At 50.5% G+C, this 25,093-nt stretch overlaps 1 protein-coding gene across 3 annotated transcripts in view; it reads left to right on the forward strand.

Moving 5' to 3' along the window:
- The window catches only part of GRIK4 (glutamate ionotropic receptor kainate type subunit 4), a 183,544-nt gene that overhangs the window by 153,231 nt on the left and 5,220 nt on the right, over positions 1-25,093 (forward strand). For all 3 annotated transcript variants that reach the window (XM_032709625.1, XM_032709627.1, XM_032709626.1), the window contains 7 exons: positions 252-359; positions 1,300-1,503; positions 10,037-10,150; positions 17,574-17,683; positions 19,744-19,917; positions 20,235-20,400; positions 23,576-23,801. In XM_032709625.1, coding sequence (XP_032565516.1) covers positions 252-359; positions 1,300-1,503; positions 10,037-10,150; positions 17,574-17,683; positions 19,744-19,917; positions 20,235-20,400; positions 23,576-23,801 — 1,102 coding nt within the window. The remainder of the gene's footprint in view (positions 1-251; positions 360-1,299; positions 1,504-10,036; positions 10,151-17,573; positions 17,684-19,743; positions 19,918-20,234; positions 20,401-23,575; positions 23,802-25,093) is intronic.

Consider the following 25,093-nt stretch of genomic DNA (forward strand, 5'->3'; position numbering starts at 1 on the left):
TGCTGCAGGGAGGACGTGTGGGAAGGCAGCTCCTGCCGTGAGCAGGGACAGGTTTTTGGCACTGCAGAGCAGGTGGGGGGTGCACCAGAGGGTTAATGTCTCTGCTGACCTGTTGTGGGGGTGCCTTGTAAAGGTAATGGAGCGTTCCCAGGCAGGCCAGCCCGATGGCTGTCGCTCACCAGAGCCATATGGTGGGTTCTGTGCAGTAACTCGCCCTATAAATTCCCTTATTGTGCTGTTTATCCCTCCAGATTGGCCACTGGCACGTGTCTGAAGGACTCAGCATGGACAACAGGATCTTCTCCTCCAACATATCAGACAGTCTGTTCAACACCACGCTCATTGTCACCACCATCCTGGTAAGTGAGGGGGTCACCTGCAGTTCCCACCAGCTCCCAACTCACAGGGGTGTCGAGCAGCTGGAATATCCCTCCCTCTCCCTGCCCCCCTGGACCCCCAGCATGAGGCACTGCATGCTGATTTCATCCAGAGCAGGCCATCAAATCTCTAATTACGGCACTGAGGACAATTCATGACAGTGTAATTAAACTCAAGTCGATGTTTCATATGGAAATGATATTTGATGAGTTCGGAAGCAGCTGGGGAGAGGGCTGGGATGGGGAGACGTTGCCATTTTACATTCATCTCTGAATGATGCTCTTGTTTTGTGTACAGCTGGTAAGTTGGAAGGGACAATTGTCCCTTCAACCCATAAAATTATAAAAATTGGCCAAGATGGGCTCAATTTTGATGAAGACTTCACATTTACAGGCACTACCTTATTCAACAGGTTTCCCCTTCTGGGTGCTGCCTGTCCAGTGATTTTTTTGTTTTCAATGCCTCTGCTCCTTCCTTAAAGACACTCAAAATCCTACTTCCTCATGTCCCACAAAGTTTGAAAGTGGGGGCAGACTGGAGAAGTGGCTCTTTGCCAAGAGAAACTGAGCCTGTGTGTCCTGCTGTGACTCAGAGCAGTCACTGGGCTGCTCTGGGCATGTCCCAGTTGGAAGCAGCCCCCAGAGCATGATCCCTTATCCTAAACTGGGATAAATCCACGCAGCAGAGCCCAGTGAATCCCAGTGTGGAAACAGCCCTGATGGCTTTACACCCCCTGCACCAGGCTTTCCATATCAATTATATCCATACTGGGATGATGTGCCCCTTATACTGGGGTTGGATCTTTACGGATCTTCCAACCCAGACCATCCCACGACTCCACGAGTTCCTGCCACCCTGGCACTGCCCTCCCCGCTCCGTGCTGGCTAAGATGGGAATGACAGCTGCCCAGTTTCACTGCAGGAAAACCCTTACTTAATGCTGAAGTGGAACCACCAGGAGCTGGAAGGCAACGACCGCTACGAGGGCTTCTGCGTGGACATGCTGAAGGAGCTGGCAGAGATCCTGCGCTTCAACTACAAGATCCACCTCGTTGGGGACGGGGTTTATGGTGTCCCCGAGGCCAATGGCACGTGGACAGGGATGGTGGGCGAGCTCATTGCCCGGGTAAGTGAATTAACTCTGCTCTTTTTAACTCTGCTCCTTTTAACTCTGCTCTTTTTAACCCTGCTCTTCCTAACTCTGCCCTGCGGGGACCTGGCGAACGCAGAGCCCTGATGGGTTTTTTTTTTTAAGTGCTCCAGGATGAGAAGGACTGAGAGGGGGTGTTTTAGTCCATTTGTGAGGCTTTGAGGGTGTGTTCTCCCAGTGGCAGATGGGTTTGTTGTGGTGGCGTGACAGCAAGAGTAGGAGCAGGGTCCCAAGTGGGTGCTCTCAGTGGGTGCTCACTCTGCTGGAAAAGACACCTGAACTCTGGGATCCTGCATAAGAGCTCATCACAGAGTGGATTATTTTTTCTTGGTGGAAAGATGAATGAAAGCTTGCAACAGAAAAACACACAAGGCTTGGTATAAACTGGAGAAAAACCTCACAAAAACACACTGTTTGAGAGGGAAGCAAGTAAGAATCACATTTCTACCCAGAAAAGTTTTGGGAGATTCAATTCAGCTTAACTCTGAGTATTTTTTTTTTTTTTTTTTTTTTTTTTGAGAAGAACACTTTGTTTGCTTGAAGCATGTGGATTGAGGTCTTTTTACTGCTGTGCTCTGTGGTGCTGCTGCCCAGCAATAAAGCTGGGTGCTTTTTCCTGGGTTTGACCATAATTCTGTGTACACTTGTGCCCATTCAGCCTCTACCCCCCTCCCTGCTCTTTGTTTTCCTCAGCAGCTAAAGGCAGCCCTGCCCCAGGGTTCCTGGAGCTTAAATACAGCTCACAAAATGCTCTGAGATCCTTAGCAAAATAGGCTCAGCCAAAGCTAACAGTAAGATTGATGCTATTTAAGCCAACTTTTCCTTACTCACTTATTTCTACCCTGTCTCATCATTACCAAAGCTGTGAGAACCCAGCGACACTTTCTCAGCTGGTGGCAAATCCTCAGTGTGTTTGTGATAATCCCACCACTGTGGGAGAGGAGATCCTGAGTCACTCCATCATTTACCTCCTGCAGAGCAGAGGAACAAGGGCCCAAATCCATCCCCTGGGGCTCCAGGCAGGGGTCTGGGGCTCCTGCCACAGCTTTCCTCCCAACTGTGGGAGACGAGTGAACATCAATTTATTGATTTATTGGGTGGTGTTTGGTTGAAGGTTGGAGTTGAGGATCTTGGAGGTCTTTTCCAACCCCTAATGGTTATGGAATCATCATCTAGAAGATGCCCAGTGGCCTCTCTCTGCTTCTTCCCCACATGACCAAGGGGACCCTTCTGATGCTCGTCCTACCTGAGGAGTTTGAGCCAAGTGCCTCAGGTCAGGTGGGACAACCTGAAAGAGGGATTTTGGGATTTGCTGAGGGTCAGAGACAGGTCATGGAACAGACTGCAGATTCTCCTGAGCCGGCTCGTGTCTCCTGGGTCGCCCTTTCCCAGCAGAGCGATGATTCCCGACGCCAGCTGAGATCCCACCTCCATCTGCTCTTTCAGCAGAGCCTTCTGCGTGGCTGTTTGCAAATGCTCCAGGCTATTGGCAGAGCTTTTACCCATCTTTCCCTGCCTGTGTATGTACATGCACACACAATTACCCTTGGGCAGCATTCCTGTCGGGAGGCAGGAGGGAAGGCACCGAGATCAGCCAGTGATCTGTGCAGACAAAGCAAGGGAACAGCCACCAGACTTTTGGCCTGCTAACCCTGGCAGTGCCTCCCCGTTAAATGGGAGCTTCTGGAGGCTTGTTTTTCTTTGGTGGTAGGTGTTTTAACTTCATCTCCTCACGGAAACCGTTTGTTTCTTCTGCAGCTCGAGCCTTATTTAGGAGGATTTTTACTTCTGCTTCAGCAAGGCAGAGCTGGCGAAGCCTGTGGGGCTGAATCACAAATTGGGGAAGAGAAGCAGCTTTCTCTGCTTTGTTCTTGCTGTGTCCCCAGGAGTCTTTATAGTGGTTTCAGCAAGTTTTTGATCAGTCCCAGGGACTGGCACTTTGGATCAGGTCAGCCAGGGCAGAGCTGGCTGTGTGCTTGGTGTTGTGTTTGCTCAGGGCTGCTTGGGACGTGGTTTTCTGAGAGCATTGCACTGTCCAAGAGGTTCCTCTCTGTCCTTGACATCCCCCAGGGGAGTTTTCCCTTGCTTCCAGCCCCTTGTTCATCCCTTATCCCATGGGATCCAGCAGATCCTGTGTTAGGGGCACACACTCCTCTTTTGGTGGATTTAACCCTTGGACACTCTTCTCCATCCAACCTTTAGCACAGAGAAGGCATCAGCTGCAACACAAACCTACCACAGGGGTCCCAAATCTTACCCAAAATGAAAGTTCTGCACCTACCTCTGTGCAGCACAATATTATTGTAGGAAAGTGTTTCCTCCTTTGCCCTGATCAGCCATCAGAAAATAAGGTTTGACTCACACACACTTAATGTGCAGGACCAAAAGGTCAGAGAATTATCCAGCTCCATGCAGTGCCTTTCCTGTAATCCCCCTGTGGCACTGAATCTCCTCAGAGCAACTCTGGGCTATATGGGAAAAGTGTTTCATTTTATTGCTTCTAAATTAACCAGCTATTGATTTATTCTTAAGAGCTGAAAATTCCATTACAGCTAATTGTGCACCATGATATGATTGAGCAGGATGCTACATAAACATAAATTTGTGCTTGACCCAAATTTTCCAGTACATATCTTATCGACCTGCTCGCAAAACAAATGGAGAGGGAAGGAAGAGGGGGACTGGGGTGGCTTGGGAAGAGCTGTAGGGACACCTCTGTGTGTCAGCAGCCTGACTTGCCATCAGAGCAGGAATCCTGTACTCTTTGGGATCAGCTGCTGGAGGTTTGGCTTGGGAGAAATCACTTGGAAGGACTCATAGAATCACAGAGAGGTTTGGGTTGGAAGGGACTTTAAAGATCATCTCATTCCACCCCCCCTACCATGGGCAGGGACACCTTCCCCTATCCCAGGTTGCTCCAAGCCCCCTCCAACCTGGCCTTGGACACTTCCAGGGATGGGGCAGCCACAGCTTCTCTGGGCAACCTGTGCCAGGGCCTCCCCACCCTCCCAGGGAAGAGTTTCATCCCAATATCCCACCTAAACCTGCTCTCTGTCACTTTGAAGCCGTTCCCCCTCGTCCTCTCACTGCAGTTCCTAATGAAGAGTCCCTTGAGCTCATTCTTTTGTGAAAGATGTCCCAAACTCGGAAGACACCGGGCTAATTTGCCCCTCTGAGCATGCAGGGCAGGCAGATTGAGCACCCAGCTCCTCCCTGGAGGAGCAGGGCAGTAAAGCTGCTCTCCCCCGTCAGCATTCCCGGCTCTGGCACAGCCTGTGGTCTCCAGCAGTTCAGCTGACACTGCACACGTGTGCTGCCCACAGCAAACAAGCAAGGGGCAGCAGCAAATCTTCCCATCTCCTATTTTTTGGCATCAGAGCCCTGGGGGACAATTGGGCTGGAAGAATTATGTCTGGCTCCTTCCTGCTGCAGTGCAGGCTCTGGCTCACAGTCCCTGCTGGTTGTCTCCTCTTGCCTTTCTCTCCCTCTCTCCCCAGCACATCCTCGAGCTGAAATGAATTCCCTGGCATGATACAGACCAAGGAATGTATTTTCACAGCAGTGTGACAGCCTTCTCCTTATTCCACACAGCCTGCAGTTGCTGTCCTGGCAGCTCAGTGCCTCACAGTGCCTTGGTGCTCGGCTCCCTTCCTCCTCCACATGGAATTGTGTCTGTCTGGGGGATCCCTCAAGCAGCACTTCCTGAATTTACCCATTGTAGGAATGCCCTGGGGTGTAGAGGGAAGCTAATGGGAGATGCTGTGGTTTGGGTTTGATTGCTGGCAGCATCTGATGCTGCAGTTTTGGTAAAAGACCTCCCCAAAAACCTCCCTCTGATGCAGCCTGGGTACCTCTGTCTGGCTGGGGTTTTTTCCAGGAGGTGACAGTCCCCTGTCCTGCTCACCTGTGGCAGGATAGCTGGGGTGGAAAGGACTGGTGTGTGCTTTGTGCTGCCTGTTACCAGCTGCCCAGGCTTCCTTCAGCACTGTTTAGTAACAAATCACCTTTGGTGATGCCAACACAGCAGATCCAGGAGTGTTTCCAGGGCAGGTGTAGTTGGGTGAGGCTGGTGCTGGTGTAGGAGGCATCTAAAGGTGCTTGTAATGATGAGTGGGTGACTGTGCAGGATCATTTGGGGAGTGAGATGATGTGGAATAGTGCTGGACCTTCGATGTGTGTCAGTGGTTTGAGTCTGTCCTGGCTCAGTGATGATCAGAGCTCTTTTCCAAGTGAGGGGAGATGAAGTTGTCCATCTCCTGGAAGGGTCTGGCCTTGGGACCAGCAACACCCAGAGCTGAAAGGACCTTAAAGCTTTGGGGTGGTGGTTTTCCACCTTCCTTGCTGGTGGCCAGGTGGTGCTTTCCCTTCAACTGCTCCAAAGAGATGGCAGGAAGGGGAAAGGAGGGAGAAGATGCTTGAAAACTGGCAGAGTCCTGCTCTCCTCTCGCAGTGGGTGTTGGTGCTCAGTGAGAAAAGCTGTGTGTGGGTGGAGGGAGGGAGGGGGAGTCTGTTTGCACGCTGTCTGTGCTGGCAACTGTGCCATGGGGGGGCTCAGGGGGTGTGGGAGCGAGGAGGGGTGTGGGGGTTGTTGTGCAAACACAACCAGGGACTGGCAGAGGGGTTTGCATCGTGCTGCTGGTGCTGCCAAAATCACCCCCAACACGGAGAGCATGGGCTGGGCTGGGCTGGGCTCACTGCATTCTTTGGGTGCCCCATTCCTGGGGCTTTACTTTGACTGACCTTTGCCATGGGCACGGAGAACTCCTGGCACACACTTTGTCCTGCCATCCATGGATAGTCCAAGTGAAGGAGGATGGGTGAGGGCAGACCTGAGGCTGACATCTGCCCTGATTGCTGGTTATCCCACCCTGACTGTGGCTTAAAGGGAGGGCTGCAGCCTCCAGGGTTCTCAGGCTGTCACTTTTCACATGGCAGAATTCCTGCATGTCCTTAAAAAAAAAAAACCCCAACACTGATTTGGGGTGACCCTCATTTAAAGGCCCTGCCTTTAAATGCAAGAATGTGCATCTGAGCAGACAACCTGGGTGCTGCTCAACCTGAAATAGCTGCTGTCAGGTCAGGTGGGCAGCTGGAGCAGGAGCAGCCAGCACACTGATCCCCTGGCAGAGCTGTACCTGTCGTGCCATGGGACAGATCTGCAGATGCAGAGCTGCTCTGCCAGTGCTGCAGAGGTGCAGGTGAGCAGGATGCAGCCAAACTGCCCTGCAGTGGCTGCTGCTGGTGTCAGGGTCTCATGGAATAGCAGGGAACCCCTGGAGATCACCCTGCACGGAGCAGGGTTGCCTCCAGCCAGGTGTTCACCCTGCATCCCGACAGGTTTCCAGTGGGATCAGGCACCAGCACTGGGTCTGCAGGGGGGTAATACCTGGTGGCCGGGTGGGTCAGAAGGTTGAACAGCTATTTCACCTTTCTAGAAAGCTCTTCAGGCACACAGAGAGCTCTCCCTGCCCTTGGCCACGCTGTCAGTGCTCTGTGGGCAGCGCTGGTGAGAGCGATGCTGCCACAAGCACCCAGGGGATGGAGCTTCCAAGGTGCTGTTCCAAGGGACTCCTCCTCCTGGAAGGGATCCCAGCCCTGTCCTCCTCCTGGCTTGTTTTCCGTGAGTCTGACACAGGCACAGCCCAAAGCCTCGCCCCACTCAGACTTTCTCGCCGTGTTTCGTCTCCGCAGCCTGGCAGAGGGTGGTGAAGCGCCGTGGGGCCGGAGCAGGGCTGTTCTCCCGGCTGCTATCCCATGCCGTGGGAGGCTCTGGAGGGATCCTCTCCTCCCGGGCTGACGTCAAGCCCCATTCATCACCATTAGCGCCGGGCTGAGCCCTGTCAGCGCCCGCGGCGAGGAGGCGTGTGCCGCCCCTGGACTGGCAGTCCCTGCAATTTGCTTCTTAAGGCTCCTTAATTGTTGTTCCTCCGCAGGAGCCGGCTCAGCCCCCGTGTTTAACCGCTGGCAGCCAGAGCCCGTGTGCTGATGCAGGCAGAGCCCACGGGGATGCCAGGTTTGGTGGTGGTGTGGCAGCTTTTATCTCGCACACCAGCCCGCCCCACCCCGGCTGCCTCTCGCCTGGTGAGAGTCTGGCCGTGTTTTAGCCGTGCTTTGTTAAAAGAAGTGTCTGTGTCTGCTCCCAAAATGCTCTGGGTCTTTTTCTAAGCCTATTTCATGCCGACATTTATAGCTGCAACTGTGCTGGGAGGACGAAAACCCCTTCTTCCCCCCATCCTTTTCCTCCTGTTCTCCCCTTTCCCCTGAGCCCCAATGTGGACAGAGTGCAAGAAGCACAAGGCAAAATCCGTCTCTTTGCTTAGCCCTTAAAATTCCAACTCCTGCCTGTGCTCAGAGGGGGGAGACTGGCGGGTGCTGAGGTTTGCAGAGCTCCTCTGTAGCTCAGTGAATCACAAGAAGTTTTGTGAACACGGGGAAGCAAAGTTGAAGGCATGAAATGGGTGATACTCGGGCAGAGAATTCTTTGCATGCCATTCCCAGATCAAAGCTTCTCCTTGTCAGGAATCAGCTCCTAACTTGCATGACTCTGAGGCTGGAGAGAGAGAGAGAGAGGCTCTGACAGATAAAGCCTTGAGGAACTGGGTCTCTACTGCACAGAAGGTGCAGCACGGGAGAAGGTAGATGGAGCTGGGCACAGGTTGGAGCAGGTGCTGCACCTCTGATGTGGCAACAGTCCTGAAATGACAAAGGTCCCTTCAAACTCAGGATATTCTGTGATTCTGCGTGTTCTGGAAGGGTCTCAAAGGATGACAGCTGGGAGAATCATCAGAGTTTTTTATAATTACCGAGTTCACCGATGGCATCCTGAGCTGAGTAAATCTGGGGATAGTGTTGCTCCTCTCACCAACACCTTTGTGTTGGCCCTTGGATGGGAGTGGAAATGGCCTCAGAGCTTTGGCATGAAATACCTTTGACAAGGCTTATTTACCATCCCTTTAGCGTGGGGCTTTGCTGCTAGGATTGTGTTTACTTTGGAGAGCTGGCAGAAGAAATCCATTGTCAGACTAAGCTGGATCTTCAGCAGGGGCTTTGCTGGGAGAGCTCTCCCCAGGACAATAGTACCTGCAAACCCTTTTAAGTAGAGACAAGAGAGGTTTAGGAAGCTTTAGGCTTTCCTTGTAGATAAAATTCTTCACATGCCACGTTGCACAGATGAACTGATCCCATTTTAGTAATCTGCTGGTGTTTACACAGGGCTCAACCGCTCACACACCACGTTGTGATTATTGGTGTCTTTTAAAAAGCCTGTGGGTAAATGTCTGGCTAGGCAGAAATTCTCCTTAGCTCATAATTCATCCCAGCCTGAACCTCTTAGGAATCTGTAATAGCTGCTTGGAAACAAGTCCAAAAATCTGGCACTGAGCATGTCCAATAAAACACTCCTGTGTGGACTGTCACCTTCTCCACGACCCCCTTCACTGGGATTGAGGATCACCTTGACTTCCTTTTCCCTCTCCTCCATCCTGCTGCTTCCAGCACTGCTGCTCTTCCCTCTTACAGCTCCTGCCTTTCCCAGGACCATCATCAGGCCTGATGGTGCCTTGGCTTCTGCACAGACCTTGTCAAATTTAGGGACAACAGGTGCAAACAGCTTTTCTTTCCCCCCCCTTCTCTGTTTCCACATGCATAATCATCTTCCTGCAAAGCAGTCAAGCAAATGGATAAGGGACTGGAGGAGGTTTCATTTTTACAGAAAGCAATTACAGACCTTAAAAGAGCTAAAGTAATAAAAATAATATTTAAAATTCAAATCCCTTATCTATATTACAAGGGTATTAACACGGGAAGGAATTATTTTTATTTTTTTCCTTCCCCCTAATCTCATTTGCTTTGCAAGTCAATCTGCAAACTTTAATGCCAGTCCTCTGAATTTTTTTGGAGGCTGATCTGCAGTTTGGGAAGTCTGGGGTTGGCGGGTTTGTGAACTTCATGACTCAGGGGATGTGGGTAACAATTCTGCTTTTCTTTCTTACCTGTGCCACTTGCAAGGGGCAAGGAAGGACCAGCTGTGCTCAGCAGGGGCTTGGGAAGGGGGAGGTTGTATCTTCTGTAGATAAACACGACATTTGTTGTTCTGATGGCCCCTGTTTTGCCAGGTTTTACAGCATTAAATGAATAGAAATGGCAGTGAGGCCGAGAGCAGGGGCTGCTGTTGTGTTTGCTGTCAGCACAGTGGGGTCCCCACGGGGAGCCCCTGAGTGCAGAGAGAAAAACATCCAGGTGAGGAAAGGAAAAAGGGGGAGAATGGTCTTGTAGCATCCATGAAACTCTGGAGTGTGTTTGAGCAGGGCTCATGTGAAAGCCACCCAGGGAGAGGGGTGTGTGCGAGCCCAGCCTGAACCAGCACCAGCAAAACATCCTCGTTTTGGGATGGCCCAGAAAGGTGGGACATCCCCCCTCCAGGGGCAGATGTCCTGTGTGTGGCCCCAGGTGGGGCTCAGCTGCTTTCTCAGGCTCAGGGCCCTGACCTTCTCCTCTCCTCTCTCTCCAGAAGGCTGACTTGGCTGTGGCGGGGCTGACGATCACGGCGGAGCGGGAGAAGGTGATTGATTTCTCCAAGCCCTTCATGACTCTGGGAATTAGCATTCTCTACAGAGTTCATATGGTAAGAGACTTACTTTATAACCATTTATGTCCCTCCATTATTTGCATGCAAACGTGCCTGGTTGTAGAAGGAAAATGAACGACTCATAAAAATATTTGGGTTTCATATTTAAACGGAAATTGGCTCGACCTTCATTTCCTTCTTTTCTCTGTGGGTCAGCTTGGTGGATTTGATTCCTGCTCAAACCCCCTGCCCTTTGGCTCCTCTTCCCCATCCTCCTTGGATGCTTTTTTTGGGGTCACAGGGTGGCTTTATTTTGGCTTTGAGCCTGCTGTGTGAGGTGTGCTGAGTGCCCTCAGTGCTACACTGGAGGAGCTGTTTTAAAATCATGAAATCACAAACTGGTTTGGGTTGGAAGGACCTTAAAAACCACCCAGTTCCACGCCTTGCCACGGGCAGAGACACATTCCACTAGCCCAGGTTGCTCCAAGCTCTGTCCAACCTGGCCTTGGACACTTCCTGGGGTGGGGCAAACATTTTCTCTGGAACAAAAGCAGTTTTTTCAGCATCTCTCTCTGGTTGCCTCTCCACTGCATTCAATGATCTTCAGCAGCTCCAGCAGCAGCAGCAGTGGTGTGGTTTTCCACTGCCACCCAAAAAGCAGGTCAGGCATCACATTTAGCAAGTTTGGAGCAAAACAGGTGGGAATGTGCCCAGGGGGTTTATGTGTGCAAGCATGTTGTGTCATGGCTTTGCTCAGACAACACTTGTTGTCTTAAATTCCCATAGATTCCCTTTTATTTGCATCCTCCACTGCTTTATCTTCTCCCTGGAGCTCAGGAGAGGACAGATTTTCCCCCTGCTGCTCCCATATGGGAGCCCCCAGTTTCCCCAGTGTCACAGGCTCTGGCAGCCAGGCCCTGTGCAACAGGATGTCTTGTTATCCCCAGTCTGCATTTTGGAAATGTTTGTGCTTTGCACAGTGTCGAGTGTGATGCAAATGACAGTGGCTTGGTCTCTGTCAGCTCAACAATAGCAGCCAAAAGGATAAAACCACTCAAGCTGCCTCTCCCAGCCCCCTCTCCACCCGGGAGGCTGCTCAGGATGCAGCGTTGGGGAGGAACAGAAGCAAATTCATGCATCTATCTCTTGTGCTGAGTGGCTCCTGCCAAGAGCAAACAAGTAATTAAAATCTAGTTAAAATTCTGTTTCCTCTGGTACATGCAGAATTTGGGATCGATGACTTAACTGATCAAAAAAAAAAAAATAGAAAAAAAGGGACTGACTCTTCAAGCTCCTGGAAATCAGATGTCATTGTCCCCTCCTCACTGCAGTTGGTTGGTCACACCACCAGCTTCCCTGTGGATCTGGGAGGTGTTTCTGCCAGTGCCTCTTGACTGGGATTGTTGTCGAGTTTGGGGATTGAGTTCTGTGCTATTTTAGGAAGGAAATCCTTCCCTGGGAGGGTGGGGAGGCCCTGGCACAGGTTGCCCAGAGAAACTGTGGCTGCCCCATCCCTGGAAGTGTCCAAGGCCAGGTTGGAGCAACCTGGGCTAGTGGAAGATGTCCCTGCCTGTGGAACTGGATGAGCTTTAAGGTACCTCCAACCCAAACCATTGTGGGATTCTGTGATTCTGTGCATGTCCTGCCTTGGCTTCACACCATAACCTTCAGCAAGTCTGTTAAAGCATCATTCCCTGAGCAACATTCCCCACTCCAGGGGAAGCACAGGACTGTGGGTGCAGGGTTTGCACAGGCTCTGCTCTGTATGTGCCAGGCACTTGCTGCTGCCTCGGGGAGCTCCACAGGAACGTGTCTGACACATCTATTTAGGGTGGAGGTTCCTCGGGGCAGGGAGCATCTGCTGCTCGTGCTGGTACCAGAGTAACACAGCACAGCCCTGCTCCAGTCTGCAGGACTTCACCAAACCGAGCAGGATTAATAATTACAGACCTCAGAAGTGTTTGGAAAATAATGCCCTGCTGTTGGTCAGGACTCTTCAGCTGCCTGATAAAGGGGCCAGTTAGGATTTGGGAAGGGGAACTGCCCAGTGACTCGGGCAGGCTTGCAAACACATCTCCTAGGGCAGGTCACCCCAAAGGGAGCCCCACTTTGCTGCACTGAGGCCAAGAGTGATGGCAGGGGCAGCCAGGAGCAGGGGGATCCCCAGCAGGGAAGCTCAGAGCCCCCCTTTCCCTCTCCACCTCTTTGTCCAGCCCTCCCCTGTTGAGCTTGAGGAGAGTGTCTGAGAGCTGTGTGGCAATTAACTCATCAAACTGGTAAATATTTGTCTAACAAGATAGTTAATTGCTCTGGTTTTCCTTTAAGGATGTGGTTTGCAGAGCAACCCCATCTGCTTCCATCCCCCCCCTTCCCCATCCCCGTCCCAAAAACCACCTCTGCAGTGTCAAAAACTGCAGCTGACGTATGTTAATCACGGCTCAGATCAGATGTAGCCTAATAAATAACCACAAATGAGTTTCTCCCTTGCTGAGGAGTTGTCTCCACGCCCTGGTCTCCTCCCAATGCGATGACATTTTATTTTAATTCCCATGCAGCTCCAGTGGCAAGTTGATTTCTCGCCCCTTTCTCCTCCCCACGCCGCCAACCTCAACCACCACAGTGCCTGTGCCTCTTGTCACACATAACCAAATATGGCAGCTCTGAACAGGGCTGTCATTTTTCTCAATTTCACTTGTTGTGATATAATCAAGTGCGGATTTCTGACACAGGAGCTCTAACAGGCTCTCAGGCTGCTCGGAGAAAAGGCTTGTTTTGTTTTGTGAGGTCCCCACTCCCAGCCAGTGGGACCTGTGGGTGGCAGGAGGTGGATGAGGAGCCCACTGGGCTTGGCAGAGGGCTGAAATCAGGTGCCCAGTGCCATTTCTGCACAGGGGGATAAGTCAGGTTTGTTTGTAGCGTGCTTTGCTCACACACCTGCCCCTGGAGCAGGGAAGGAGGGATTAGACACAATTCTGGCTTGTCAGCCCTGAGAGTCCTCATTGAGCACCCCCTCCACGAGGATTTGATGAGGACACTGGAATAACTGAGTTTAGGCCAAGGGAACTGAGCCTTAAAGTTTCTACTTGATTGCTGCAAAAGACACAAAATGGGAAGGATGGAATGAAAAGCTCCTTGACAGCCGAGGCAGAGGGGCTGAGGGGAGCTGAGCACCCCTCCTGCATCCTGCATCCCTGGAGCAGGGATGGGAGCAACTGTGTTTGGCTTCTTCTTATTGACTCCAGACAAAGGACCTTGGAGAAGGATCTGCATCTGGATGTGCATCTGGATCAGACGTGGTCACCCTAAAATACCCACGCTCTGGTTTGGGGAGACCAAATGCACTGCAGTTGGACTGAGCACAAATCAACCTTTCTGCCTTTCCAGGCTGTTTTTTTGCTTTCCTTCTGACTTCCAGAGGCAGCAGGGAGCTCTCTTGCCTGCCTTTTTTAGGGATAAACATCTATGAGAAATGACATGGGTAGGACTGACTGGTTCTGCAAGAGGGAACGGGGCACTTGGGTCCCTTCAGATGCTGTGTGTGCAGGGCAGGGAGTCATCAGGTCTCTTACAGACCTGACCACAGACAAATCCAGGACCAAACAGCCCTGTTCCTCCTCCTCTTCCCCAGTGTCCTGCTCATCCAGGCTCTCTGGTCACCAGTATGTTCCCAGAAAACTAGTTCTCACTGGCTGAAAGCAAAGACTTCCAAGAACAACTCAGGAGGGTAAATGAACCTCTCCCACTTCCATCTGAGGATTTGGAGGAGGCCTTCATCAATTACTGGACATTTTGAACATGTCTATTCCAGGAAAAATAGCTCTTCCAATTAACTGAGCTGTATTGGGACCGGCTAAAAATATCTGACAGGCTCCAGATATTGTCATTCCCATCTTCAAAACAGACAGATAAGAGAAGAGAGAGTTTGTGCCCTCCGTGGGAACAGAATATCTTTATTCTTATCCACAACTGTGAATGAAAGGAATATGTAGCAGCAGCCTGGAAATGACTGTAGCTGAAAAGAACCAGAAGTACTACTACTGTAAAGTCACAGGAGAGATTCACTGCCAAGCTGGAGACTTAAAGCTTCCAACGCAATTTCCTTAATGAGAGTAATTTATTGACAAACTGCCCCAGAAATATAAAGAAGACATCAAGGCCTTAATTGCAGAAAAGGAACTTTGTTACAGGAGCATCTCACGAGGGAGCCTCAGCCAAGGCACTGCCAGTGCCTGTGAGTTTCCTGCCAGTTCTGGGATGCCAGGGAGGATTAAGCTGCCTGGAATGATATTCTGCAGTTTGCTCAGCGAGGGCAGCTGGTGCCCTTCACAACTCCAGGCTCCCATTGCCTCGTTTCAGTCCTGAGTGTGTAAAAACCTGTGGAAATAAAGAGGTACCTGAGCCAGTTTAGCTCCAGGTGAAGAAGGGAACCAGGGGCATCCAGGAGAGCAGTGAAGAGAAGAGCTTTGGTTTCCTGTTGGCATGGAGAAATCCCTGATCCTCTGGATGAGATCAGTGAGAAATGCAGGGGGGACACACCTTGGAACCTGCAGAGTTGTGAGATGGTCTCACTTCTCTGAACTGAGAGGAGCAAAGGGTGTTCCTGGATGTGGGAGTCCCTCAGGGATTCTGTGGGTGTAGTTTCCAGCAGTATCTCTGGCTCTGAAAGCCCTTGGCTCGGGTGCAGATGCTGGAAAAGCAGCAGCAACTGACCAAGAAATAGGGAAATGACAAAAGAAAATATTATCTTTGACTGTTTGTACCTCGCCTGTTTATACCAAGCACACTAAAATAACCAAGTTCAGAAGAGAGACATTGTCTTAAAGAGAGACTCTGGAATTACACCCTGGACCTTTGCTTGAGAATTGACAGAGAATTAATCTGAGGATGGATGCTGGATGGTCTGAACCACTGATTCTTAATTCATCTCTCTGTTAAAAGCCTTAATAAGCCAGAATCTCTAAAAATGCTCATGCCAGAATGGTTTGGGTTGGAAGGGACCTTAAAGATCATTTAGTTCCTGCCCTCCCACCATGGGCAGGGATGCTGTGGATCCCCAGCTCAAACTCATCCTGTCCTTAAGGATCCAGGGGCAGGAGGTTGTGCCGTGGTGGGTCTTTGCTTCACACAGGGCAGAGTTTGCTGCAGGAGGTTTCTGAGATGTTACAGTCCCAGCTGGTGACTGGAGCAGAGGATCTCACAAGTCTCCTCGGATATTTTTAGGAGAGGAAGATTTTTGTGCAACAACTGTTGCCTTTTCTAGGAACAACTTGAGAGCCTCCAGAAGAACTCCCAAGACCTTGTGAAATCTGGGTTTTTGCATAAGGAACGGGAATACTTCAGCAGTGGAACAGGGAGTTTGGATGGAAATAGAATTTAAAGCGCTGGTCTGAGTCTGGGGGAAGGAGAAAAAAATTATTCACCACCTTTGGGTTAAGAACAGCTCTAAAATATCAGGACTCTGGGTTTGCTACAGCAGTGGAGGTCGGGTGTTAATTATTACCAGCTATGATTAGTTCATGTGATGCCACAGACGGGCAGGTAGGGCAGTGGATCAGGGAAGAAATGAGGCCTCTGTGTGTCAAAGATGATCTTTTTGTGTAGAGTGAGCAACCTCCAGCAGAGCAGTGCTGGGAAGCAGCTGCTGGAGCTGCTCTGAGCAAACAGAGAGAGGCATTTTCAGCACACAACAAAGAAGTGCCGGTAAGGAACACGCTGACAGCCTGGCCAGGATGTGATAAAAGGCTGTTTCCACTCTGACTTTACAGTAAAAGCCTTCCCAGAGCTCTGACTCGTGGGAGGCCTCCCTGTTACAGGTGCTTGGGGGAACTGTGGAGCTGGTTTAGTGATGCCAGGACTGACTCTGTGGTTCGGGGCAGGAGATACAGGCTCAAATACACTCATCAAAATGGGAGGTGTTCAGCTCTTGAGGAACTCCTCCTGGAAATTAATCCTCCCTTTGAACAGGTCGTGCTGCCATTCGACAAGATTTCAGTGGTGGCAGCGTCCTTGTGAAATTTTAAAACACCTTGAGAGAAGATCAACCTGCTTTTTCCCGCAGTGAGGCCTTATTTTTCAAGGAAAGGTGGTTTGCTGAGAAAAAAAAACCCAACAGGAAGTTCTGACGCATCCTGGAGATAAAAATACCCTGTTCCCTGAGATAAAAGTAATAATTTTTTGGGGTTTTTTTTTTTACAAAGAAATAACATTTAAAGGCTGAAGAAAGAAAAGCAGAAGTATTGAAAACATACATTTTTTTTTTCTTTTTCTGTGCAAAAATATTTCTCACCCACCTCTGAGCTCAGGGTGTGGGGGGGTGGACAAGGATGGAGGGATCACCCCTCAGAGGTGAGGGGTGCAGCTTATCCTACCATGGGGAGGGCAGGACACTGATTGTTCAGGTTTTCTCTCAATTCACCTCTTTCTTTGCCTGGAGGAACAAAAGTGGGTGGAGTGGGGAGAAGAACAGACTTAGGAGATGAATCCCAGTGGGGAGGTGCTGCAGGACTGGGTCACAGCATCACTGAGTTGGAAGGGACCCACAAGGATCATCGAGTCCAACTCCTGATCCTGCACAGGACCATCCCCAAAAGTCACACCCTGTCCCTGAGAGTGCTCTCCAGATGCTTCATGAGCTCTGTCAGCCTTGGGGCCATGACCTGGGGAGCCTGTTGTCATTTGTTGTGTTGCTGTCACCTGTTTCCCCTGGAAGGCTTTTCCAAAGCCCTGTTTATCCCCCTTCTCCCATTTATCCCCTTTTTCCCATTTATCCCCCCTTCTCCCCTTTATCCCTTTTCTCCCATTTATCCCCCTTCTCCCCTTTATCCCCCTTCTCCCATTTATCCCCCTTCTCCCCTTTATCCCCCTTCTCTCATTTATCCCCCTTCTCCCCTTTATCCCCCTTCTCCCATTTATCCCCCTTCTCCCATTTATCCCCCTTCTCCCATTTATCCCCCTTCTCCCGTTTATCCCTTTTCTCCCATTTATCTCCCTTCTCCTATTTATCCCTTTTCTGCCATTTCTCCCCTTTTCCCCATTTATCCCTTTTCTCCCATTTATCCCCCTTCCCCACTTATCCCCCTTCCCCACTTATCCCCCTTCCCCACTTATCCCCCTTCTCCCACTTATCCCCCTTCTCCCACTTATCCCCCTTCTCCCATTTATCCCCCTTCTCCCATTTATCCCTCTTCTCCCATTTATCCCTTTTCTCCTCTTTATCCCCTATCTCCCATTTATCCCCTTTCTCCTGTTTACCTCTTTTCTCCCATTTATCCCCTTTTCCCCATTCATCCCCCTTCTCCCATTTATCCCTCCTCTCCCATTTATCCCCCTTCTCCTCTTTCTCCCCCTTCTCCCCTTCATCCCCCTTCTCCCACCCCCTCTCAGCATCAGTGCCGCTGCGTTTCCTTCTGCCTTTTCAGAAGGGACCATTCACTCTGTAGCACCACAATCAGGCCAAACACCCTCTGTGTTTCCATTCCAGGGCCGCAAACCCGGCTACTTTTCCTTCCTGGACCCCTTTTCTCCCGGAGTCTGGCTCTTCATGCTGCTCGCCTACCTGGCCGTGAGCTGCGTCCTCTTCCTGGTGGCTCGGTAATGTCGCGGTGCCTTTCCCTTCCTCGCGGTGCCATCTAGCGTCACACTGCCACACCCGGGGGGACACGGGGACATCCGCGGGCCCCAGACACCCCTATGGAATGGGACAGAAGAATCCCAGCCCTCTGCCAGCTGGGGAATGAGCGGTGCCACCGAGTGCCACTCGGTGCCACCGAGTCCTCACGCCCCGGTGCCTGGGATGGGCATTGGTGTGCCTGGCAGGAGCATCATGCCCTGATTCCCAAATCCGCATGGGAAGGGTGGGAGAAGGTCTGACAGTAGTGTTGGTGCCCCGCAAATGCTCCCTGTTGGTGCCTTTTACCCCTTGTCCTGAGCAGGGAGGGTGGAGGTTGGCGGGAACCCACAAATCCGTTCGGAGATTTTAACGCAAATTCCACGAGGGATGTTTGGCTCCTCTGGCCCTGTACAAACCCCAGCGTGTGTGGAGGAAAAGAAAGTTCATTAATATCTTTCAGCAGCCTCTTGGTTGACGTGCAGAGCCTCCCTTGGCAGCTCTCAGTTCCATTCCCCTATGACTAATTTAAGTCAGTGTTAAAATACATCCCTGAGTGCTTGCCTGCAGTGTCTCCCATCGAGGCCCAAGGTCTGAGCTCTGCTGCTGTTTTTCCCTGACCTCCCAACAAGCTGCTTACTGTTGGTGGCATAGATGGGCTTTTGCAGGCAGGGTTGAGCTGAGCCCTGGCAGTGTGTTCCACAGACGTGCTGGGGCTTGAGGGCCCTTCCGGGACACTCTTAATGCCCAATTCTCATTCCACAAATTGGAACTGGGCTGTCACTTGGTCCCTGAGCACGGCTAAAGTTGTCATCCTGACAGGGGCTTTAATGGGTTCTTGGAATGCTTTTACAACCTCAGAAATGCAGTTCTGAGGAAACCATTGAATAATGCAGCCTGATGCTCTCTGCAGACCGAGAGCTGGTGCTTCTTTAGCCCCTTCCTCATGTTTTAAACATGATCCTCCAAAAAGGTGCCTTTACCCAGCTTCCCTCTGGAGATGGAGGTCTGGCTGCTGCTCTGTGCCTTGCTCAGCTGTAAGGAGCTTTTGACCCCGTGAATTGCAGGGACTCTCTCAGAGTAGAGGGTTTCACTGCCAGTGCTTGATCCACCATGGAAAGTCTGCAGGAAATAACCTCCCTGGCGTCACAGCGAGGCAGGAGATGCAGGAGCAAAAATAAACCCCTCATCTTGGTTGAATGCTGTGTGAGCTGGCAGAGCCCTGCAGCTTTTTTGGCAGTAGCCCCAAAATGACCCTCCCAGGCCTCAGCTTTGTTAACCATGGTAATATAATGAACTGCAGCAGAGAAATTAGAAGACTTTCTTAGCAACCAGGGAACTGAGGCTTGGAAACAGCAAAAAAATAAAAAAAAAATAGAGTTAGGCTGCAGTCACTTCAGTGACAGGCTGTCAGCTATCTCACAGTCCCGCCTCTGTCCTGTCTCTGAAGTACGTGATGCTTTGAAATGCCAGCACTTGGCTTCCAGCTGGACTTTGCCAGGCCAGTCAGACCTTCTCAGAGCAGCCATTTGCACCAGGGCAGTTATTTTTCTTGGTGGTATAATGCAGTCAGGTCTCACACACTTTGCTTTTGAACTTCCCGTCAGTGCTCGTGCTCCAGCAGGGAGCCCAGCCAAGGATGTTTGATTTCAATTTCCCATCAAGTCCGTGCACGTGTGGAATTATTGCTGTGGTGTGTGAATTTGCTCACAGGGCTGCAAAAATCTGCCTCCTTGCAGCCTCCCCGTGGCCCGTGCCTAGATTTTCAGCTCAGCAGAGCCTCTCTGCTGAAGTTTTTTGCAAATCTCTACAAGAAAGCCTCTGGCTTCTTGAGTCTTAGAGCAAATATTTCACACAACTCTGAGCCCTGGGCATCAACTTGACGGTGAAGTGCTTCCTGCTCAGAAAACTCTGCCTCCAGGAGAGCTAGAGCTTCACAGCTCTTCTTTTTTTTTTTTCTTTATTTTTTTTTCTTGGCTTCTTCTCTCCAAAGTGTCCCATTTCCCGGTGAGTTACCTGAGTTACCTGTTTCCTGTCCTTTTAGGTTGACACCATACGAGTGGTACAGCCCCCACCCCTGCTCCCAAGGCCGCTGCAATCTCCTGGTGAACCAGTACTCTCTGGGCAACAGCCTGTGGTTCCCAGTGGGGGGGTTCATGCAGCAGGGCTCCACCATCGCCCCCCAGGCACTGTCCACGCGCTGCGTCAGTGGAGTCTGGTAAGGAGGGCACCCTTCCCCTCCAGGGAGGCTTCTCGGGGCAGAAGGGGATGGAGGAGGAATTTCTGCATGGAAAGGGTTGTTAGACACTGGAAGGGGCTGCCAAGGGAGGTGGTGGAGTCCCCTTCCCTGGAGGTGTTCAAGGAACGAGCTCAGTGCTCTGGTCTGGGTGACGAGGCGGTGGTTGGAGGAAGGTTGGGCTCGAAGGTCTGGGGGGGCTTTTCCAACCTCAGTGGTCCTGTGGTTTTGAGAGGTGGAGAGCGGATTCAGCCCACCGGGAAACCTCAGGTCGTCATCTTCTCTTCCCCTCTCCCTAGGTGGGCATTCACCTTGATCATCATCTCCTCCTACACGGCCAACCTGGCCGCCTTCCTCACGGTGCAGCGCATGGACGTGCCCATCGAGTCCGTGGATGACCTGGCTGACCAGACCACCATCGAGTACGGCACCATCCACGGCGGCTCCAGCATGACCTTCTTCCAAGTAAACCCCATTCTTTGGCTAAAGGGGGTAGGGAGTGCAGAGGGCACCCTTCAGTCAGACTTGGGTGCCACTCCAGCCTCTCGTGCCCGTTTCATTCCAGTTTCTGGCACGGAGGGGATTTCTGGAGGGATCCCTGCCTGCTTGGTTGCACAGGAGTGGGCTAGACCCACAGTGTGAGGAGATGGGGAGAATGGTGGGAGAGGGAAGGAAATTTGACAAGGAAGTCAAATTTTCAGGTGTCTCCATGTGGTTTTGATGTGATCTTAGCTTTTACCTGAGATTCTTTCAGCAATGAAACCTTTACCAAGCCCAGGCAGGCTCACAGTTGTCACAGTGCTGGAATCCATGTGTGGTCAGTGGCACTGAAGATAAATAAATCGAATGTATGCAAAGTTATGTGGGCCATTTAGCCCAATTTAATTTTTATCTTCCCTGCTCTATTCAGAAGGGAAATAAATGAGTGAATCTTTTCTGCAGCGCTCTGAATGCACAAAGAACTGCTGGAGGATTATTTATTTATTACTTGTTGAAATTCCAAAAGGAGAGAAAGCTTTTCTCACTTTTTTTTTTCCCACCCCCCTCTGAGTCTGAACTGAATTTGGAAGGCTGAGAAATCTCTGGAGTGGGCCTGAGCTTTTCAGCCCAACTTTACACTCTTCAGGGGTTTGGCAAGAAGCTACTTTTAAGCCAAGCCTTGCATGTGAAATGAGCTGAACAGAGCCCGAGTGACCCAAGGTGGTTGTGTACGAGGCGCTCGCTTAAGGAAGGCTTTCAAGTTTAAAGCCCTGGCTGTGGCTCTGCGCTGCCTGGCGGGTGCTGCAGTCCCTGTGATCAGAGAGGAAATTAGGAAGAGATGTTTTTGTACCATTTACAGTGCTTTAGGCTGTGTTTGGATCTGTTTTCCCCCGGTGGAAGGACGGTGGGTCGAAGCAGCGATGGATTCCACAGCCTGCCTCCATCACCCCTCCCTTCCCGGCTGAAGCACCTTGCCTTGTAACCTGTCCTGGCAGCATTTCCCCTGACAAAAACACACAGGTTTAGCATTTGAAAGTGCAGTGAACTGGGAAGAAACACCCCCCCCTGCTTGTCTGTCTCTTGCCCAAGTGACTGCGCCCAGAGGACAGAGCTGGACAGACGAGGACAGGAACTAGGTCAGCAGCAGATTCCCTAAAGCTCTCCAGCATCGCTTACCAGCCACAGAAAATGAGCCCTTGACAGTGTGAAATTCCTAATGGAGACCAGAGCATGTTTATATTCAGTCTTTGTGCAAGCAGGTTTCACTCTTTGCCAGTACAGGCAAGAGAGATTAACCACAGTCGGCTTCCTCTGGAACAAACCAGAGTCTGAGGGGCTGGTGGAGCTTTAGTTTATTGTAATCAATGAAAAGACTCCAGTTCTCTTCAGTAGGTGCTTTAATTTGCCTCACAAGGGGGTGGACCAAAATCTGGATTCAGGGGGCTTCAAAGAGCTTTAGTTCTGCTCTCATTGCCCTCCTTGGGGTGCTGGTGTCTGACTGACACTGGAGGACTGTTAGGACAAGGTTCCAGTGATAGTCAATAGAGTGTGACTTCTTCAGAGGTTTAAATCAGACAAGCACAAGCTATTTGTTGTTTTGGTCTGTTAGAGAAACTATGAACTTTTCTAAAACTGAATTTACATAAAAAGCTTTGTCCCTACTGGAGTTATAGGCACACTTTTCATGCCCAGCTTTGCCAACAAAGTCTCGAACCCACCAAGATGTTTGGGCCTCTAAACCTTATTGATACAAATGCAGGTTAGAGTCTCAAACCCACCAAGATACTTGAAGGTTAAAATCTCAAATCCACCAAGATGTTTGAGCCTCTAAACCTCATTGATATAAATGAAGATTAGAGTCTCAAACACACCAAGATATTTGGGCCTCCACCAAGATATTTGGGTCTCTAAACCTGACTGATATAAATGAATGTTAGTGTCTCAAACCCACCAAGATATTTAAGGTTAGAGTTTCAAACCCAACAAAGTGTTTGGGCCTCTAAACCTCATTGATATAAACGAATGTTAGAGTCTCAAATCCACTAAGATATTTAGGATTAGAGTCTGAAATCCACTAAGATATTTAAGGTTAGAGTCTCCAACCCAACAAGGTATTTGGGCCTCTAAACCTCGTTGATATAAATGAATGTTAGAGTCTCAAAACTACCAAGAGATTTGGGCCTCTAAACCTTACTGATATAAATGCAGGTTAGAGTCTCAAATCCACCAAGAGATTTGGGCCTCTACGCCTCATTAATATGAGTGAAGGTTAGAGTCTCAAACCCACCAAGATATTTAGGGTTAGAGTCTCAAACCCACCAAGATATTTAAGGTTAGAGTCTCAAACCCAACAAGGTGTTTGGGCCTCTAAACCTTATTGATACAAATGCAGATTAGAGTCTCAAATCCACCAAGATACTTGAAGGTTAGAGTCTCAAACCCACCAAGATGTTTGGGCCTCTACACCTCATTGATATAAGTGAAGGTTAGAGTCTCAAACCCACCGAGATATTTAGGGTTAGAGTCTCAAACCCACCAAGATATTTAGGGTTAGAGTCTCAAACCCAACAAGATATTTAGGATTAGAGTCTCAAACCCACCAAGATATTTAAGGTTAGAGTCTCAAACCCAACAAGGTGTTTGGGCCTCTAAACCTTATTGATACAAATGCAGATTAGAGTCTCAAATCCACCAAGATACTTGAAGGTTAGAGTCTCAAACCCACCAAGATGTTTGGGCCTCTACACCTCATTGATATAAGTGAAGGTTAGAGTCTCAAACCCACCGAGATATTTAGGGTTAGAGTCTCAAACCCAACAAGATATTTAGGATTAGAGTCTCAAACCCACCAAGATATTTAAGGTTAGAGTCTCAAACCCACCAAGATGTTTGGGCCTCTAAACCTTATTGATATAAGTGAAGGTTAGAGTCTCAAACCCACCAAGATATTTAGGGTTAGAGTCTGAAACCCACCAAGATGTTTGGGCCTCTACACCTCATTGATACAAATGCAGGTTAGGCATCTAAGCCCTTCCTAACCTGGCACCAGATCTGCTTTGACTCCTCTCCCCTTTTCATAGTGGGTGCCTAGTTTGGGGTTTCGTTTAGGGCAATTAACTCTCCTCCTCCCTCAGCTGTTGCTGGCTCCTTCCTCCTGCAGAACTCCCGCTACCAGACCTACCAGAGGATGTGGAACTACATGTACTCCAAGCAGCCCAGCGTCTTCGTGAAGAGCACGGAGGAGGGGATCGCGCGCGTGCTGAACTCCAACTACGCCTTCCTGCTGGAGTCCACCATGAACGAGTATTACCGTCAGCGCAATTGCAACCTCACGCAGGTCGGGGGCCTTCTGGACACCAAGGGCTACGGGATTGGCATGCCCGTCGGTAGGCAGTGAAGACAAATTCTAGTCCTTCTCAGCTGTCGGCAGAGGACCGGAGCGTTTGAAAGGCTGAACCGGCTCGGGAGCCGCCGTCGCGTCTCACGGCTCTGCCCGGGGGTGTTTTTTGGGGGGGTCTTGGCTGCCTGAGGTGCCCGCTCAGCCCCTGCTCTGGGCCAGAGCCACGTGACACGCGACTGCGGCTCTCGAGATGTGATTTCGTGTGAAAGATGTCTCAGAATTGCTGCTTATTTTCTGCATATTATGCTCTCTGCTGATTGTCTCCTTCCCGAACCAGTGTTTGTGCCTCGTTTCGTGCTCCCTGTTTTAATCCCAGAAGTGCTGTGAAAGTAATGCTGCTGTAACTGGAGTAGTTTTTTAGCACGAGTTTCTTAACAGCTGGTGGTTCTTAAAACTCCAGGACAGAGAATTGGGCAATTCAGTGGCTATCTCAGGTAATAATCAGGTTTAACAAATGCAGGGGGTTTGTGTTTCACCGTGTGAGAGCCAGCAAGAGAACATCATCTCCTAGGGCAGCACGGAAAAAGGATGTAGTAGTTGTTATTCCTGATCTTTCCTCCAGTCCTGACATTTAAGCACTGGCACTTAGCAACACAAAGTTAAGGTGAATTACATAAGGCCCATCACACAAACAGTCTCTCCAGTTTAGGTAACGTGGGTAAACTTGTAAAGTCACCTGACTGTGAGCACAAACCCGCACTCTGGGGGCTAAATCTGTTCTGAGATTGTCTTGTTAAACAGTGAAACCCTAGCAGATAAGAAGAGCAGAAAGCTCCTCACTGGGACAATAGTGCAGAGTTACTGGGAGAACTGGGGTCTTTCCCACGGCCCTTCCTCAGGATCCCTGATAGCAGACACCAGGGTGCACTAGAGCTTGGCACCAAGCACAGAAGTGTGAGCAGCTCTACCATGAACATTTGGGCTTGGATGGTCCTTGGGGTCCTTTCCAACTCAGGGTATTCTATTCTGTGACCAGCTTGAGGCAGGGAGTGCTAGAGCAAGGTCCAAGTTGTAGGTGGAATGACAACAGAGGGGCCTCCATGGTCTGGAGGAGCAGCTGTGTGATGTTGAACTGCCCATTCAGTCCCTGCAGCCAAAGCTCCCCTGGTGTTGGACCACCTGAGCTGGTCTCAGCTGTGTGGCTCTTGGTGGGCAGGAAAAATACCTTCTGCAAGGGGTTTCCATGGCTTACATGGAGCGATGTCCCCTCCAAACCCCTCAGAGACGAGCTGTTGTAGCTGGACACACGAGTGGGGAGGAAGAGTGGGGAGGAAGGCT

This window comes from Chiroxiphia lanceolata, chromosome 23 (assembly GCF_009829145.1).
Source record: "Chiroxiphia lanceolata isolate bChiLan1 chromosome 23, bChiLan1.pri, whole genome shotgun sequence".
In the NCBI taxonomy this organism is placed as follows: Eukaryota; Metazoa; Chordata; class Aves; order Passeriformes; family Pipridae; genus Chiroxiphia; species Chiroxiphia lanceolata.